Genomic DNA, 16,942 nt, shown 5'->3' on the forward strand with positions numbered 1-16,942 from the left:
GAGCTCGTCCCCGTCTTCCTCTCCGTAGTCCTCGTATTCGATGGGTTTGGGGCAGCTGTACGGGTGGCCGTTGTCGTCGAAGAAGCGGCGGAAGGTGAACTCGTAGAAGGCGTGCTCCGGGTGCTTGCCGTTCCTGAACCAGGCGCTCAGCGTGTCGTTGTGGTTGCCGTCGTCGCTCCAGAGCTTGTCGGGGTCCACGGGGTCGAAGTTGGACGTGTCCGTACAGTGGGCGATCTTGGGTACGTGCGGCGGCGGATGCGGCTGCTGCCGCATGTCCACGCTGAAGTCCACGCTCCTGAAAAAGCCGTGCGCTTTGATCTCGTCTGCCCCGTTCTTTCCCAGACGGTCCTCGGGCCCGCGGCACAGCTTCACGATCAGATCGGACGCCTCGGCGCTCAGCTTGGCCTGAGGGGGGACGTGCAACGCCGTCTGCCAGTTTATCACCTGAGAGAGGGCGAGACGCGCGAACAAACGTAAAATATATTAGGACGGATGTCTAATCAGACACCGAGTCGGTGAGAGCCGTCCGTTCTCGAAAGCTTCAAAGTAACCATGGCAACAAGTCTGCAAGCGCAACTCAAACGTGCTCAGAAGCAGGTTCGGAAACCGAATGTACACGAGGACTACACTGGGCATTTAAGAAGCGATTTTAAAAGACAGGACACGGTGTGCGTGTTATATTACAGGGTATATATCGAAATGAAAAAAATCGACATCATGTAACCGTTATCGAAAGAAAACGTCATGCTCTCGTCTGACTAACGCTCCCCTTACCCAGTCGGTGACGTCTGATGGACATCCTCCTCTAGGCAGAGCTGCGTTTGCACCATAGACTTTCTATTGAAACTTTTCCATAACTTTGTCCTGGACTTGCTTTAATAGCTTTATTGTGTCTCTAACACACTCTGGGCTCTTCCAGGAACATTTATAAGAAGACCATGTGACACTTTAATTGCAACTATTTATATGCCTTGTTTTTGGCAATTTGAAAATAACTGTAAATAATTTCACATAACTATATTGATGTCATGGGATATTTGTGTAGATTCGTGACATATAATCTCGCTCAGCTTGTAGCACTAAGAATACAAATTGTGGACGTTTAAAAGGGGGCGAATACTTATGCAAGCCTCTGTAGGTCTAAGGATAGACATTTAATGGCTGTTTAAAAGATACAATGTATCTCTTCAACTGTAAAATGAATCATGAAAAACAAATTGCCTAATAATAATAATAATAATAATAATAATAAAGTATGCTACAGTACTCCATTTTGTTTTGTTTTTTAAATATCTCACCTTCATTTGAGTCTCCAGAGGAGTCGTAGCCAGGAAAGGAGGCTGGCCAACCAACATCTCGTACAGAATCACGCCCACGCTCCACCAGTCGCACAGCTGTGTGTAGCCTGCCATAGCGCGCACACACACAAAATTCCACTTCACATGGTATAATGCAACTTGTACAACGATACAAAGTGCGTAAATGTTTATCTAATCAGGAAGAATTTATTGGAGCCCATTCTACACCCCAGACAAACTTGTGACCTGCGTGTATAAGAGTTTTGAGTGCTGTATATAGTGTTTTTACTGCAGTGTGTACGCCGACACGGCGCTAGTACCTGTGCGCAGGAGCACCTCTGGGGCGATGTAGTTTGGTGTGCCGACTAAGGAGTGTGCCAGGCAGCGCTGGTGTTGTCTCGCTGCTCGCCTCTCCAGCGGTTTGAGCCGATCGCCACAACGGCAGTTCGACGGGTCCTCCCATTCCTTACTGAAATCCATACTGTCTTGCCTCACGTGATCACCTGGGGAGGGAGGGAGAGAGAGAGAGAGAGAGAGAGAGAGAGAGAGAGAGAGAGAGAGAGAGAGAGAGAGAGGAAGGGGAAGGCAGACAGACAGACACAGAGAGAGAAAGCGAGAGAGAGACAGACAGGGAGGTGGGAGAGAGGGAGACAAAGGGAGGGGGCACAGAGAGAGAGAAAGAGAGAGAGAGAGAGAGAGAGAGAGAGAGAGAGAGAGAGAGAGAGACAGAGAAAGGGGAGACAGAGGCAGAGAGAGAGAAAGAGAGAGGGAAGTGGGAGACAGACAGATACAGGAGGAGGGAGCGAGAGAGACAGACAGAGAGAGAGAAGGGGGAGACAGAGAGACAGAGGGAGACAGAGGGAGGGGGAAGACACAGAGAGAGAGAGACAGAAAGAGACAGAGTGAGTGAGACAGAGTGAGTGAGACAGAGAGAGAGAGAGAGAGAGAGAGAGAGAGAGAGGGGGGATTATAACCCATAATAATCTGGGTCAGCTACACCTCTTGAATATAAGCATGAATTAAATGGTCTATAGGCCGCTGCATAAATTAAAATTATTGCTGCGTTTACATGGTTTTCAATTCGGTATCTAAATATTTTGAAAATATAAAACCATGGTTATATAATTCTCCTCTATGTTCCAGTTGATGTTAGAATACAGCTCTTCCCACAGGATCAATCTGCATGTAGATTTTCTCCTGTTCTCATGCCACATTTTGCTGTCAATCATAATCACGGCTCAGTGTGAACGTAGCTAAACACTCTCAGTCACAGCACAACTCCCTTTAATTCACCACTTCCTGTTCAATCACATGAGGAAAATATTATTTCTGCTATTTTCCAGTGTCTACCTGCTTGTACACGTACACTCATCTGCCACTTTAATAGGAACACCTGTACGTTCATGCGATTATCTAAATCAGCCAATCATGTGGCAACAACGTAACGTAGAAAATCATGCGGCTACGTCAAGAGCTTCAGTTAATGATCACATTTAACGTCAGAACGGGGAAGAAATCTCTTTGACCGTGGCGTTGTTGCCGGTGCCAGACTGGCTGCTTTGAGTATTTCAGAATCTGCTGATCTTCTGGGATTTTCACACACACGACAGTCTCTAGAATTATTACAGAACGGTGCGAAAAACTAAAAACATCCTGTTGTGCAGGCAGAAACGCCGTGTTGATCAGAGAGGTCGGAGGAGAACAGACAGACTGATAGTTTGAGCTGACGGGAAGTCTACGGTAACTCAAAACGTCCACCGTTTACAACCGCGCTGAGCAGAAAAGCATCTCAGAACACGCGTCACATCGAACCTAGAACAGGAATCTGACGTCACAGTGGGCACGGGCTTACTAGAACTGGACGGTTAAAGGCTTGAATAGATGAGAATGCTTTTCCAGTCTGATGTTTGAAGTAAACATTAACTCTCGACCTGGCGCTTGCATTATTTTATGCACCGTGCTGCCGCAACATGATTGGCTGATGGGATAAAATGTATGAACGAGCAAACGTTCCTATTAAAGTGGCCGACGAACGCTTTAAAAATCGCTCGGTCGTTCTCGTCTTACCGCTCTGGTAGTACTTGGAGTCGTGGGTCCAGCGGAAACCCGTGCACAAGCCGAAATCCGTGAGCTTGATGTGGCCGTCCTGGTCGATCAGGATGTTGTCCGGCTTGATGTCGCGGTGGATGAAGCCCATCTTGTGCACGCTCTCGACGGCGCACGTCAACTCGGCGATGTAGAAGCGCGTCAGCTCCTCGCTGAACACGCCTAGCCGGATCAGCAGGCTCATCATATCGCCACCGGGGATGTAGTCCATGACGAAGTACAGGTTGTCCTTGTCCTGGAAGGAGTAATAAAGACGCACCACCCACTCGTTGTCTGCCTCGGCCAGGATGTCCCGCTCGGCCTTGACGTGCGCCACTTGGTTCCTGAGGAGCACGTCCTTCTTGCGCAGCGTCTTCATGGCGTAGAGTGCGCCCGTGTCCACTTTGCGCGCCAGGCACACCTCGCCGAACGCGCCGATGCCCAGCGTCTTGATCTTTTCGAACATGGATTTGTCCATTTTGGCACGCTTCAGTCTGATGTAGTTGGATTCTTTCTGGGACAACATCATGCGCATCTGCTCTTGGGCATCCTCGGACAAACCGACCTGCAGGTTCGATACAACGGATAAACGAATAAACATCTGCACGACCAAAGCACTGGAATATCACAACACACACCCTGTTGAAAACAGCTCATATCATAAAAACATCCATCCCTAACACAACTAACCCTCTACTGCGATATATATATATATATATATATATATATATATATATATATATATATATATATATATATATATATATACACACACACACACACACACACAGCCGGTCAAAAGTTTGTGGACACGCGACTGAAATGTTTCTCATGATCTTAAAAACCTTTTGATCTGAAGGTGTATGATTAAATGTTTAAAATCGATGTCGTAGACAAAAATATAATTGTGCCGACATATTCATTTCTTTCATTACAAAACGAACATTTTATTTCCTAAAAATATTTATCGAAACAGACGACTCGGAGCGAAATATTTCCGAAAAGCAGCCGATAAGTGTCCAGCGTAGGTGTGAACTCCTTTAATACTGTTTAAAAATCATCCCAGGGAAATTCCTCAAGAAATCGCTCGAGAAAATGCCAAGAATACATTTCTGGAAATTCAGGAGTTTTTAAATCTATTCGCAAATAAATAAATAAATAAATAAATAAATCCATCCCAGGCATCGGCTACTCGCATTCCACTTACGCAAAGCATGCAGTCATGCGACACACGGTTTCCTGCAACAGTAGTGCGCAAAGATAAATAAATAAATAAATAAATAAATCTCTTTTTTTTTTCCATGCTGCAAAAAACGTTCGCATGCTTTCAATCTACAGAGCCTTACTTCTTCGGTCGTCTGTGCAGACTATTTAGCTGGCAGGAGAAAGTGTTACGCCCTCAAAACCAGCTGCCATAGAGAGGAAAAGCAAGAGTGCTAAGAGGAAAGAACAAACACCAAGAGAGTGGAGTAGAGCCTCCTGTTTAGAGCATGACTGGAAAAGAGGGAAAAAAATAATGGAAGATCATAGGGAAGTACATGAGGGTTCTAACCCGCTGCATCTCGCTCTCCAGTTGCTTCTTGCGACGCAGTCTTTGCTGGTGGTTCTTCAGAATGTTCTCCACGTGCTGCTCCATGTAGAACTTGAAGGCCTGCGGCGAGTAAAGCTGCACCCTCCCCTCCCCCCGCCGCTCCTCGTCCCGTTTGTTCTTCCGCACAGGCACCGGAGACGTGGTAATCTGCTTGTTTTCTCGCTCTGCGCTGCCTGGGACGGTCTCCGAGACGTCTGCACGCTCGCTGGAGCAAGTGCTGTCGTTGTCCACGTCGTCTTCGGCGCCCTCGTCCTCCTTGGAATACACCGGGCACGGGGCGGGTGTTTGCTGCTGCTGCTGCTGCAGGAGATGCTTGGGGTATGGAGGCGGGGGACCCTGGTAGCTGGGTACCTCGGAGACCGGCATCTGAGACACTGCCGGTGCAGGCACAGAAGGTTCCTGATATGGAGAGGGCGGTGGTGCTGGTTGTTGCTGCTGCTGCTGCTGCTGCTGAAGCCAAGGTGGGTGCGTCGGCGCCACAGCTGTGTGTAGCTCGGGCTTGGGAACGCGTGTGCTCTTGACCGGCTGTAGCACGGGCGCCTGCGTGATGGCCGTGACGGTGGTAGCGGAGGGCTGCGAGCTGGCTGCCGGCGAGCACTGACGTGTGCCTGGTGCAGCGTTAGCGAACGAATTCGAGCGTGCTGGCATGTTGTGAGGCCAGGATGGCGGAGGAATATCTTGATTGTTGCCGTTTCCAGAGGAAGACTGAGGCTGCTGTGTTGGAGGTCTGGGCTGGGCCAGGACACCCAGGTTGTACATCTCCAGGTTGTGACTGTTGCGGTTGGACGCCTGCATCTGCTGCGCCGTGGGACTGTGCCCACTAGACTGAGCTAGAGGGTATGGAGGGGGAGGGGCGGGCTGCCTGCCGCTTCCCACCATGCCCATGCCGTAGTCTACCTGCGCAGAGCCGTTCTGGGGCCAGGAGGGCGGGTAGTTGAACTTATTTCCCCCGGATCCCTGCATTATAATGGGCTGGCGCCCCATGGGCACTGGGCTGATGCCCCGCTGCGCCTGGGCAGGAGGGTTCGAGTAGCTCTCGGCCCACGGCCCTTGAGGGATGGGTGAGATGCGGGGCGTGAGGTAGTCCATGTTCCCGGAGTAGCGTTTGGTGGCAGGATTCGAATCCCACGAGGAAGGTAGAGGGTTCACCCGCTGACCACCAACCCCAGCTGCATGACTCTGGGGAAAAGACGACGCTCGAGGCAGGTCAGGCTGAGGGCTGGGGCTGTTCGAGCGGTAAAGACCGCTGTGCCGCTGAGGGGCCAAAGACTCCTTGGAGCCCTTCCAGCTCGGCCGCCGCAGAACCGGCTGCTGAATGTGCGAGGGGCCTGTGTAAGCAACACACACTGTTAATGCCTGAAAATGTTGTTCGGTGTAATCACAGCAAGTCAATTAGCATATTTACACAAATATAAAACGAGCCGTTAGGTGCGTGTGTAAAGAAGGTAGTAAATGACTTTTAGGAGATTGAGAGTGGCTTCATCTCACACTACACTATGTTGTGCATATAGTCCGTGGGAGTCAATTTTTGTACTCCCAAATAATTTTGTACTGGAGATACGAGTATCTATAAATGTAGCAAGTAACAAGTAACTGAAGCTCAGAGCTAACAGTTTCCATAATCACACGCTAGACTAATCAGACGTTCGGTATCTCCGTATGTTCCGTATTTATAACGAGTGGAGTGAATTGGCTCGGCAGTGGACATGTGACCTGCACCCACCGGCTGCTTTGATGGCTGCATTAGTTGTGCGTGCAGCTGTAGCTCCCATCTGGTCCCTCGCCGGGTCCTGGTAGCTCATCTTACTGATGAACTCCACAGCTGCCCCCAAGCTGCGACTGTTGGTCTGCTTCAGAGCCCAGATCACCATCTCCTATACACACACACACACACACAAGCTTATAAACAGGTATGCGTTTGGGAGGTCAGACCCTGTTCAGACCTGTCTGATACACAGGTTTATTTCTTCTCTCTCTCACACTCATTTTACATATACCGTAAATTTAATTTTCAATCTACAAAATGTTGTAAAGTCCTCGTGACACACACTCTCAGATGGCTAAATGTAAACATTTTGGTCTAGTTTTGGTGTTGGGCTAGAGGGCAACTGACATTGTTGGAATTCACACAGGAACATCCATACTGCTATGAGGAATATCCAAAACCAGGGCGTGAACAGAACAACAAAGCTACTTCGCTGCAAAGATAAACATTTATTCACTGAATGAACCGAGAATACTGCGTGTAGCCTCCAGCGCCACCCGGGCGTTCGACGTGCCGTTAAAATACCATACCCGTCGAATAGCGTGCGATAGTTATTGTGTATTTCAAAACACGAGACGATCTTAAACCGGTTGGAAGATGAACACAAAGAATGAGGAAGGGGAGCAGAACGACGTGGTGGCTGAAAACAAACAAGCAGAGATTCTCGAAGCCCTGTACTACAGCTAAAACTCGTCCGTCCGCATACCGATGCCGTCATACCTAAAGCATGTCGAACGATCACCTGACGAGGGAACGTTCTTCTCCTGGCCAACATGTGTTTACACACAATAATACCACCACTAATAATAATAAAGGTATACATGAACACCGTTCTACATCATACCTCTTCAAACCCTGCGGCCAACAGCTCCTGCAGCATCTGAACGTTGACCTCGGGGGCATGCCCGGCAGGACCGGGTTCGTTGGCGAAGGGCAAAAGTGACTCGCGGATCTCCTTCAGGGCTTTGTGATGGGGGTTCTTGTGGTTGGTGCTGCGACCTTGCTGCCCTTGGGTCTCCACCTTGAGAACGGCGTCCGAGGGCCGGGACAGCGAGATGTTCCGCAGGCTCTCCCGGATCTCGTGCAACATCATCTGCTGACTGTTGCCGCTGTAGTTGCTCGCCGGGAACGTCTTGGGCCGCATTTGCCTGTATCCTTCGGGTCTCTCGCCTCTCTTCATGAAAAGCACATGTACTACGCCAGCCAAGGAGGTGAACAGAGAGAGAGGAGGGCTTCCAGATGTGCTCCGCTGCTAGGGTGTTCGTTAACAACCTGATTCACCTGCGTAAGAAGGTGAAGAAAACAACATCAGACCAGATCAAGGTTTACAGCCTCAAACAGCCAGGTGATCGCAAACCCAGTCTCCAGCATGTCCATTACCTAATCTCAGTAATGACTGGGAAAGAGCCAGGTGAAAGATTTCCACCACATTCCTAAGCGCTGACTTGATCCAATTAACTAGTTAACCACTTCAATGGATAAAATAACAAAACACCAGCAACAACAAACTCTGTTTTAAGTTTTCGCGTCATCTATAACAAGCTGGTGTGGGAATTATTAAATGTCAGCTATGACTGACTTCTAATAGACATGGCCTTGTCTATTCACTCGGCTAATAAATAGGCTACAGCTGTAGCGACGTAGCTAGCTAGCTAGCCTAAATGAACGAAGTGGGTTTATTCCCTCACCCCCGAAAAATTAATACAAGCAAACTCGTTTTGACACGCAACCGCGTTCAAACGTTTGTTTTTAGTTTGTTAGCTATGTAAAGGTAAATAATATCGCTCATATAAACCCGTCGGGCCTAGCTAGCAAGCAACAAACACATTAGCTTAGCTTAGCTTTTAGCTTAGCTAAAACCTCGAAGCTTGTTGGGATAAAAAAAAAAAAAAACGAATTGTAAGCCACTTACCCTCGACTAAAGAATATCCATTTTGTTTGGGACGAACATTTATAAAGCGGATATATCTTTTCCAGAAATAATAAATTGTAGAAATATTACCCAGTTAAATTTTTTTTAAGTTAATTAGCGCGTGAGGTGTGTGTTTTTTTTTTTTAATCGCTTTTGTATTGACACTGTCGCCTTGGTGCTCCGCCGGTGTCTGTCAGTGTGGAGAGGATGAGAATACCCGGATGTACGCGCACTTTACTCTAATTCCCACAATGCTTTGCTTCATCTGAACCGTCCTCAACACCTCCACAACTGCTTTCTAATCTTGTCTTTTAAAAACAAACTCTATCTAATCGTAAAGTCTTTATGCTCTGCGGTGCACGAGACATTATTTCACACATCAGTGCACGCGCACAAAAACTACCAACAACATAGTGTTATTTATTTATTTACTTTTTAATCCAAGAGCATTACACAGTCAGTAAAAACAACAACAACAAAAAAAAAAACAGTTGTTCATTATGATCAAACTCGAACAGTTTAATCCGAACGTCACACAGGGACCCGTCTGTGGATGTAAACTGCCTCGCCGTCCGTCCCGCACACTAAACACTGCCCGAGCACGTCCAGGCTGTTGACGGAGAGCGTCTGGCTGGGGAGCATGTGTGTGGTCTCCAGTCTGCCTTTGCTGGAGTCTCCGTTGAGCCAGGCGCTGATGAGGGACTGGTTTCCTCCAGCCGGAGCTGTAGCGCTGCGTGACATCATGCTGCTGTTGCGTCCTGACCGACAGAAAGAGCAAATCAACCTCACAGAAAAAATAAATATATAATAATTATTTTTTAAAAAAAGGCAGTTGGTGACGATGTGAACTTCTGATCTCAAAAAGGTCACGCTTTTTAAAGTCACAACAGTAATGGAAAACAGTGGAAAGAGACACAGAAGACTCTACACTTACTCCCAAATTCGAGCCTGCGAATGTGTAATATGTACAGCGAGGGGAAGTAAGTTTCGATTTTGTTACTTAATACTACTTCCAGTGCATATATCCATTAACACACATTGTCTTTTCCGTCCTCGAAGAGTTGCAAAACGACCCGAAAGCAGCAGAAACAGCTACAGAGAGAACGATAAGCGAGGAACATTGCGATCATCTCCATTCTTACACCTCATGCAGAAAAATAAATAAATACATGAAACAGAGAACTGCATCTAAAAGCAATTCGAGAAATCAGAATTCTTCTGAAACACTATCCTCTGGTCAGACAAATCAAAAATAGACCTCTCTGGCAGTAATTGAGCTTGTCACGTTTGGAGAAAGAAAGGGTTGTTTGTATGATCCTAAGAACACCGTTATCCACAGTGAAGCACGGTGGTGGGAGCATCATGATATGCGTCTGCTTCTCTGCAGATGGTACTGGGACATGGAAGGAAATGTGAATGGAGCGATGTACTGGGAAATATTAGAGGAGAAGTTCATCTCATCAGCCAAGAAACTGAATCTAGGGAGGAGATGGACATTTCAGCAAGACAGCATGTGTGACGTGTGCGTATAAATGTGTACCCTGGAGGCATATCAAATAAAAACAGAAGTGTCTGAAAGCTTATTTCCCCTCCATCACTGTAATTTGGAAGCCCAGGAAAACATTACAGACAGATTCCTCTCACCCTGCAGGAACAAGGGGGCGTCAGACCCCGAGGAGGTCTCCCAGTGCAGCAGAGAGCCGTCTTCCGAGCAGGTGAACAAGTGGTCTGGGTTTGTCGGGTGAAAACGCACCTCCCACACTATACAGAAAAACAACGCAATATCAGTGCCGAGTTCCAGCGTTACTGCCTGGAAATATATAAATCTCTGACACTTAAGACACTGGGACTGTGATATCTAGGTGTATTGAATTCACGGATAAGCAAACGAATTACGAGCACGGCTCACGGACGTACTTTCCGCAGAGTGAGCCTCCATGAGAGAGAAGGGCATGTTGCCCTGCCTCACGTCCCAAATACACAGCATGCCGTCCTGGCCTCCGGTGGCCACGATGTGCTGCTGGTTTGGGTGTCGGTCCACACAGTGCAAGGGAACCCTGTCGCCGGTGCTGCGGAGACAAACAGCGGTTACCGTCAACATTTTCGCAGCATGATACGAGTCTAAAAATACCGCAATTTGAAAAACAAGACAGTGGGGACAATAATTTATTACAAAATCAAATCCAAACGGTTGTTTCCATGGAATAAGATTTCCACACATGTCTATTATGTAAGGTTTTCTGAGCGCGTGTGTAGAAATTATTGGCACAGAACCAGCCATTTCTGCTTATGATATTTTCAGGTGTAAAATCTGGCTGAGCCAGTGTTGTGTCCGTAGAATCTTCTCATCGTTGCCTGTTGTGTTGCTTGGCAACTGTTTATAGATTTCATCACACGCACCCCTTGTGGCTTACTGCTTTAATAAAGTCACAGAGATGGGAGTGTCTTCAAGATGTGCACGTGGATGTCGGATACACGTACATCTCGCCGAAAGATGATGGAAAAGAGCACTTTTGGAGTGTATCTGGTAATATTATACTGCAATACTTAATATACACATGAACAAACAATGTTTTCACACTATGCCTTATTTTTAAGTGTGTAATACTACAGTAGAAAGAATTTTCCTATCGTCATTGCAAGGACTTTTAATGAAAATTGTATGCTTTTACCTCAAACATGTTTCTAATGCTAGGTGCTGTCGTTCTCTCAACACTAAGTGCCCGTGTGTGTGTGTGTGTGTGTGTGTGTGTGTGTGTGTGTGTGTGTGTGTCGTAGTCTTACAGCGCGAGGATCTGAGCAGGGTCGCTGCCCTGCTGCCTGAAGTCCCAGAGTTTCAGCTGTCCGATGGAGTTCACCGTCAGTACCTCGGTCGTGCGCAGAAACGTCACACCATGGATTGTGCTGCTGTCTGCGTTTTCTGTGCAAAGATTTGGAAAAACATATGGCAAATCATATACAGTATGTGTGTGTTTACACAGTCAAGTCCATAAGTATTTGGACAGCGACACACTTTTCAAAACCGTCTCTGTGGACTTGAAATGACGCAGTCAGCGGGTCATTGGAGTGTAGACTTTCAGCTTTAATTAATAATGACCCAAAACTAAGCACGACCGAAGAACATCTTAAAGCAAAGAAATTTGTAGAAACATTTCACGTCTTTATTTTGAGCCCATCTTTACTTCTGAAAGGCTTTGCCTCTCTAACAGACTCTTTTTATACCTGATCATGATTCTGACCTGTTGCCAATTAACCTCCAGCTGTTTATTTTTAGTAACACTAACTTTTCAAGCCTTCTGTTGCCCCCGTCTGAACTTTGAGACGTGTTGCGGCCATGAAATTCAAAATTACCTCATTTTTAATTTTTTTTTTAAATGGTCGATTTCCTCAGTTTAAACATTTGATATGTTTTCTATGTTCTATTGTGAATAACATATGGGTTTATGAGATTTGCAAAGCATTGCATTCTGGGTGTTTTTTTTTGCATTTATTTACATTTTACACAACGTCCCAACTTTTTTGGAATTAGGGTTGTAGTTTCAGAGTAGTTTCCTGTACATCGGGGGGCAAAAAAAAAAAATGTTGTGAAGATTGAATATACCGACCGATGACGCGCACGATGCCCCTCTGATCGGCTTTGTAGAGGACGACTCTCCCGTCCTCGCCCACTGAAACCAGCTCCGGACTGTTACACGCCACTCCAGTGCATGGAGCGTTAGCACTCTGATAATGATGTGCCCGATCCCACACGTGAGCCACAGACAGAGTCTGGATTGCACAGAAAGCACACAAGCAATTATTTTACCTACAGCACGCAGATATTAAGTAAGGAATAAAACACTCGACGAAGTGCTGTTGTAGGAAAATAATCAAAGACGGGGTGGTGTAATGTGGCCTGACGCAAAGCAGAGATACTGTTACTACCCCGCAGTTGACAATTTTCCTGTAACAGGAAGTCCTGAACTGTTTTATTCCTCTTACAGCACAAAGACTTGCCAATGATTACAACTCACCATACAAGTCTCTATATAAGAAACAGAAATCTATAGAAACCTGCAGCCTATACAGAATATAAGCTTTAACCAACATAAAAGTTTTAACGAATTCTAAGCACTATGTGGTTGTAATATGTAATTAAATAGTTAAAAAAGGAAGAGGTTTTAATACCTGGCTGTCAGGATGGAGTTTGTAGATGGTCACTGCTCCGGTCGACGATGCTGTAATTAGTCTGTCTTGATCTAAGAACTGAAATGGAAACAAAACACTGGCGTAAGCGCTCAATGGTACATTAAAAATGAGAAACAATTGACCCAATCTGGCAACCCTGAGTCTCATGCTCAGAAACTGAAAGAGACATGGAACATTATTTTCATCTCTCTTTTAGTTAAATTACACATAGGGTTGATTATGTTTGAATGAGATCATTGGGAGGTAAACAGTTCAACCAGTCAAAGGTTTCTCAAAGAAATTGGGCATTTTTGGCAATCCAGGCTCATTTTCAGGTAAAAATGGTCAAAGAAGAACAATCACTGATCAAATTATCAAACTTTTTCAAGTAATAAAAAAAAGCGAGCTGAAAGAATATACTTGTACTATTGAGCTGATTCACTCAAATGAGCAAAAATCATTGTCTTCTTGAGCAGACTGTCCTGCACTTGATACGGTCGCATAACAGCGGCTGGTTACGAGAGTTGAGAAAACAGGTTCGGTTGAGTCACCACCACTGTGCAAAACATGACTGAGCTGCTCTTGCATACGCATATGTTCCCAACAACCAATCACTGACCATCATTGTTTCCTAACAACCAATTATTGTTCTCAGCGACCAATCCCCGATCACAGTTGATACCGACGACCAATCCCGATCAACATTGATCCCCACAATCTCCAATCACCATTGTTCCCAGCAAGCAACCACTGGCCATCGTTATTCCCAGCAAGCAACCACTGGCCATCGTTATTCCCAGCAAGCAACCACTGGCCATCGTTATTCCCAGCAAGCAACCACTGGCCATCGTTATTCCCAGCAACCAATCACTGGCCATCGTTATTCCCAGCAACCAATCACTGGCCATCGTTATTCCCAGCAACCAATCACTGGCCATCGTTATTCCCAGCAACCAATCACTGGCCATCGTTATTCCCAGCAACCAATCACTGGCCATCGTTATTCCCAGCAACCAATCACTGATCATCGTTATTCCCAGCAACCAATCACTGATCATCGTTATTCCCAGCAACCAATCACAGATCATCGTTATTCCCAGCAACCAATCACAGATCATCGTTATTCCCAGCAACCAATCACAGATCGCCATTGTGCCCAGTGAACAACAATGTTGGGCAAGTCACTCAAAATAGTAATTCACTACAGATGACATTACTACTTTAAAATTATAATCTGATTACATTACTGATTACTGCATGTAAAAAGTTATCAGACTACTAATTACTTTACTTTCAAAAATCTATTAAACCTATAAAAATATACTACAAAGTGAAACTCAGTTCTTTCAGTAATTTTATGTTTTCAATGTATGATCAGAAAAAGTCGAATTTATCATAACACTTCCCTCGGGTGTTGTCCCTGTTTGTAGGACTACCAGACTTTCCTAACTAGGCTAGTTTGGTGTCGCTAGCGAAGAAAAGGCACAACTAAGCTATCACTGTATGGGTTTAGCTGCTACAGTGCCATGCAAAGTACATTATCTTTCCTTCTGCTCTGCTCAGATCATGTTCACATAAACTGGATCTCATATAGACATTTACACGCCTTGTTTTCCTTCTCAGAGGATGTTACAGAGGATCAGAGGATGTTATTGTTTCAGTTTCAACCCCTTTACTGGTTTAAAAAGAAAATTGGCATCTATCCATTTTTCCCCCTCACAGTGACTGTGAGCTAGCGTTTGGCAGAATTGAGAGCCGTCAGCCGATAAGACACGAGTGGTTCCACGTATTTTACTGTAAACCCTGTCTGATTCTGATTTTTTTAACAATAAATTTGTAACGCAAGTAACAATTGTATTGACATCAGAAACTAATCAAATTACATAAATTTTCATTGCAATGCGTTACATTACTGCGTTCTCAGAAAAAATCATTAGGTTACACTAACGCAGTACTTCCCATCACATCAAACCCACCTCTGTTAACCAATCACTAAGCACTATTGTCTGTTTTACCTGCACACTTCTTTGTACTTCATTTTAAAAACTCTCTTCTTTGCAAGTAATAAAATCGATTTATCAACCATTTCTTTTTGTTAATGCGCAATTATTTATTATTAATCTATTTTCTTAATCTAGTTTTAATCTGTTATTTTCTGCACTAATAAAACTATTATATAAAACATGTGTCTTCAGAAAATCTTCCTTCTTGGAAGATATTTTTCTACATGTAAATGATCATGACAATTCATTGAATATACAAGTTAGTCCATGACGTCAACTGGAGACGGTTTTTGAGCACGTGTTGTCTACATTCCCCTGAAAAGCTTTGGCAACGCTATTCACTTCCGGGTTTATTGACCAATCAGATGGCAACCCTGCGTGAGCTCCAAACCCACCTGGAGGTCCAGCACATCCCCGCCGTGTTCACATTCACACAGCAGCTGCGGCTCTCCCTCCTGTTCATCCTCCATGGTGTAGCCTTCATTCTCTCCCACACGCCAGAGACAGAGTTTATTATCCTGAAACACACAGAAGTCATTTTAGCCACATGCTGTTTCTCTGGTTTAAACCGGAAGTCGTGTCCATCACCTGCTAGCTAAGTTAGCTCGCGTGTCTAGACACTATTCACCTCATTGTCCCACGACCCCGTGGCGAACACTTCGGGCTGCTGTAACGCAGCTGCTAAAACGGGTCTCCACCGCGTCTTACTTATCTTCTGTGACACGTACTTCGCGTTAATGCAGTCCATTTCCACCCTGCTGACTCCTACTTTAATTTGGTTTATGCTAGTCGATATTTTTCCCGCCCATGTTTCCTCCTGCGCTGAGATTGGCTAGGATTTTGTGCTCTAACCAATCAGCAAGAGGGCGTTACAATAACGGCCAATCCTGGATTACGGAAGCGTGACCTTGTATAATTTTATTTATTTATTTTTCTTCCCCTCTAGCGCTTGGATATTTTATGTGTATTGTTTTCGTGATATAAGTCTTGTTTTTTTTATTGTTCCTGTTGTTATGATGAAATTAATAAAATAAAATCAAAAATACGGAGGCGTGGTTTTGTCCGAACGTCCTTTTGGTTTCCGCTTACTACGGTGGCTCTACGTAGACAAAAATGTGCGGTAATAAAAACAAACAAACACAAAAATACTGTCCCTGCTAACACGCCTTGATAATGTGAATATGTTTATGAACGATGTTTAACAGATCTTCACCATGCATCGCTGAGTGAAATCTAACCACGAACATATGCTAAAAAATGTAAACAAAAATAAATATTATATTAAGTAAAATTCAAGCATTACAAATAAGTCATATATCAAAATTTAATCAGAAGTTACTACTAAAAATAGAAATATTACCTTCAGAACGAACTGGGATTTAAAAAACTGATAAATTATTGAGGAAATTACTTAAACAGGTTTACGCAAGATGTATAATCATTGCTATGGTGACGTTTGTTTATGTTTTTATGTTTATTTTGGAAGGAGTCTCCAGTGTCAGTGCTTTGTAACAGTCAGAAATAATGCTGTACTGTTAGGTTTTCAGATTCTCTGTTACATGACAGCTTCAAGAGAGGCTGATGAAGGAATGACTGTTTATACTGTAACTTTTAAGTGACATCAGGATATCAGGATATAACTTTGTAAACTGTGGATTATATTGTATGTCATTTTCCGTTCCAATGCATACAAGCTATACTGTATAGCCAAAAGTTTCTGGACACCGGACCATCGCACCCCTGTGTGGTTCTTACTCAAACTGTTGCCATAAAGTTGGAAGCACAGAGCTGTCTACAATGTTTTTTGTATACTGTAGTACTACAAATTTCCCTTCACTGTAACTAAGAGACCCAAACCAGCATGAAAGTTTCATCATGCAAATGCCCATGGGTACAAAGTGACCACCACGAAGACGTGGTTTCCCAAGGTTGGACTGTAAGGACTCAAAGAGCCCCGACCCCAGTGAAAACATCTGGGATGAACTGGAACGTCTACAGCACCCCAGGCCTCCTCACCTGACCTCACTAATGCTCCTGTGGCTGAATGAGCACAAAAATCCTCACAGCCAACCTCACTCCAAAATCTAGTGGAAAGCATTCCCAGAAGAGTGGGAGGGGGTT

At 45.1% G+C, this 16,942-nt stretch overlaps 2 protein-coding genes across 5 annotated transcripts in view; both read right to left on the reverse strand.

The window, feature by feature from the left end:
* Positions 1-9,029, reverse strand: part of lats1 (large tumor suppressor kinase 1) — a 9,863-nt gene extending 834 nt beyond the window's left edge. The window contains exons 1-8 of the mRNA XM_053644176.1: positions 8,652-9,029; positions 7,584-8,020; positions 6,698-6,848; positions 4,936-6,302; positions 3,366-3,948; positions 1,619-1,801; positions 1,299-1,405; positions 1-444 (exon numbers count right to left, since the gene is read on the reverse strand). The exon at positions 1-444 is cut by the window's left edge and continues 834 nt beyond it. Of these exons, the coding sequence (XP_053500151.1) occupies positions 1-444; positions 1,299-1,405; positions 1,619-1,801; positions 3,366-3,948; positions 4,936-6,302; positions 6,698-6,848; positions 7,584-7,919 (3,171 nt within the window). The 5' untranslated portion in view covers positions 7,920-8,020; positions 8,652-9,029. The remainder of the gene's footprint in view (positions 445-1,298; positions 1,406-1,618; positions 1,802-3,365; positions 3,949-4,935; positions 6,303-6,697; positions 6,849-7,583; positions 8,021-8,651) is intronic.
* Positions 9,030-9,076: 47 nt separating this feature from the next.
* On the reverse strand, positions 9,077-16,089 carry nup43 (nucleoporin 43). 4 transcript variants are annotated; one of them, XR_008388002.1, is made up of 9 exons: positions 15,450-16,089; positions 15,217-15,339; positions 12,819-12,896; positions 12,257-12,419; positions 11,436-11,571; positions 10,569-10,720; positions 10,296-10,412; positions 9,586-10,129; positions 9,285-9,409 (listed from the first exon to the last, which is right to left on the reverse strand). XR_008388002.1 is itself a non-coding variant. In XM_053644187.1 (8 exons), exons 1-8 carry the CDS (start codon positions 15,567-15,569, stop codon positions 9,183-9,185), a joined length of 1,116 nt encoding a protein of 371 aa, XP_053500162.1. In that variant the 5' UTR covers positions 15,570-16,087; the 3' UTR covers positions 9,077-9,182. The 4 variants fall into 4 exon arrangements, 2 of the variants coding, with proteins under 2 accessions (XP_053500162.1, XP_053500169.1); XR_008388004.1 differs by lacking the exon at positions 9,285-9,409 and having other exon boundaries at positions 9,426-9,743; positions 9,910-10,129; XM_053644187.1 differs by lacking the exon at positions 9,586-10,129 and having other exon boundaries at positions 9,077-9,409; positions 15,450-16,087.
* Between the last annotated feature and the right edge of the window lie 853 nt (positions 16,090-16,942).

The sequence above is a fragment of the Ictalurus furcatus genome, chromosome 2 (assembly GCF_023375685.1).
Source record: "Ictalurus furcatus strain D&B chromosome 2, Billie_1.0, whole genome shotgun sequence".
NCBI lineage: Eukaryota > Metazoa > Chordata > Actinopteri > Siluriformes > Ictaluridae > Ictalurus > Ictalurus furcatus.

Excerpts from the sequence above, each read along its gene's own strand:
- nup43 (XM_053644187.1), bottom strand. The coding sequence starts at position 15,569 with ATGGACTGCATTAACGCGAAGTACGTGTCACAGAAGATAAGTAAGACG. Across the intron at positions 12,420-12,818 it reads AACTCCATCCTGACAGCCAG|ACTCTGTCTGTGGCTCACGT; the intron begins GTATTAAAACCT and ends TGTGCAATCCAG. Across the intron at positions 10,721-11,435 it reads CCTGCTCAGATCCTCGCGCT|CACCGGCGACAGGGTTCCCT; the intron begins GTAAGACTACGA and ends TTGTCTCCGCAG.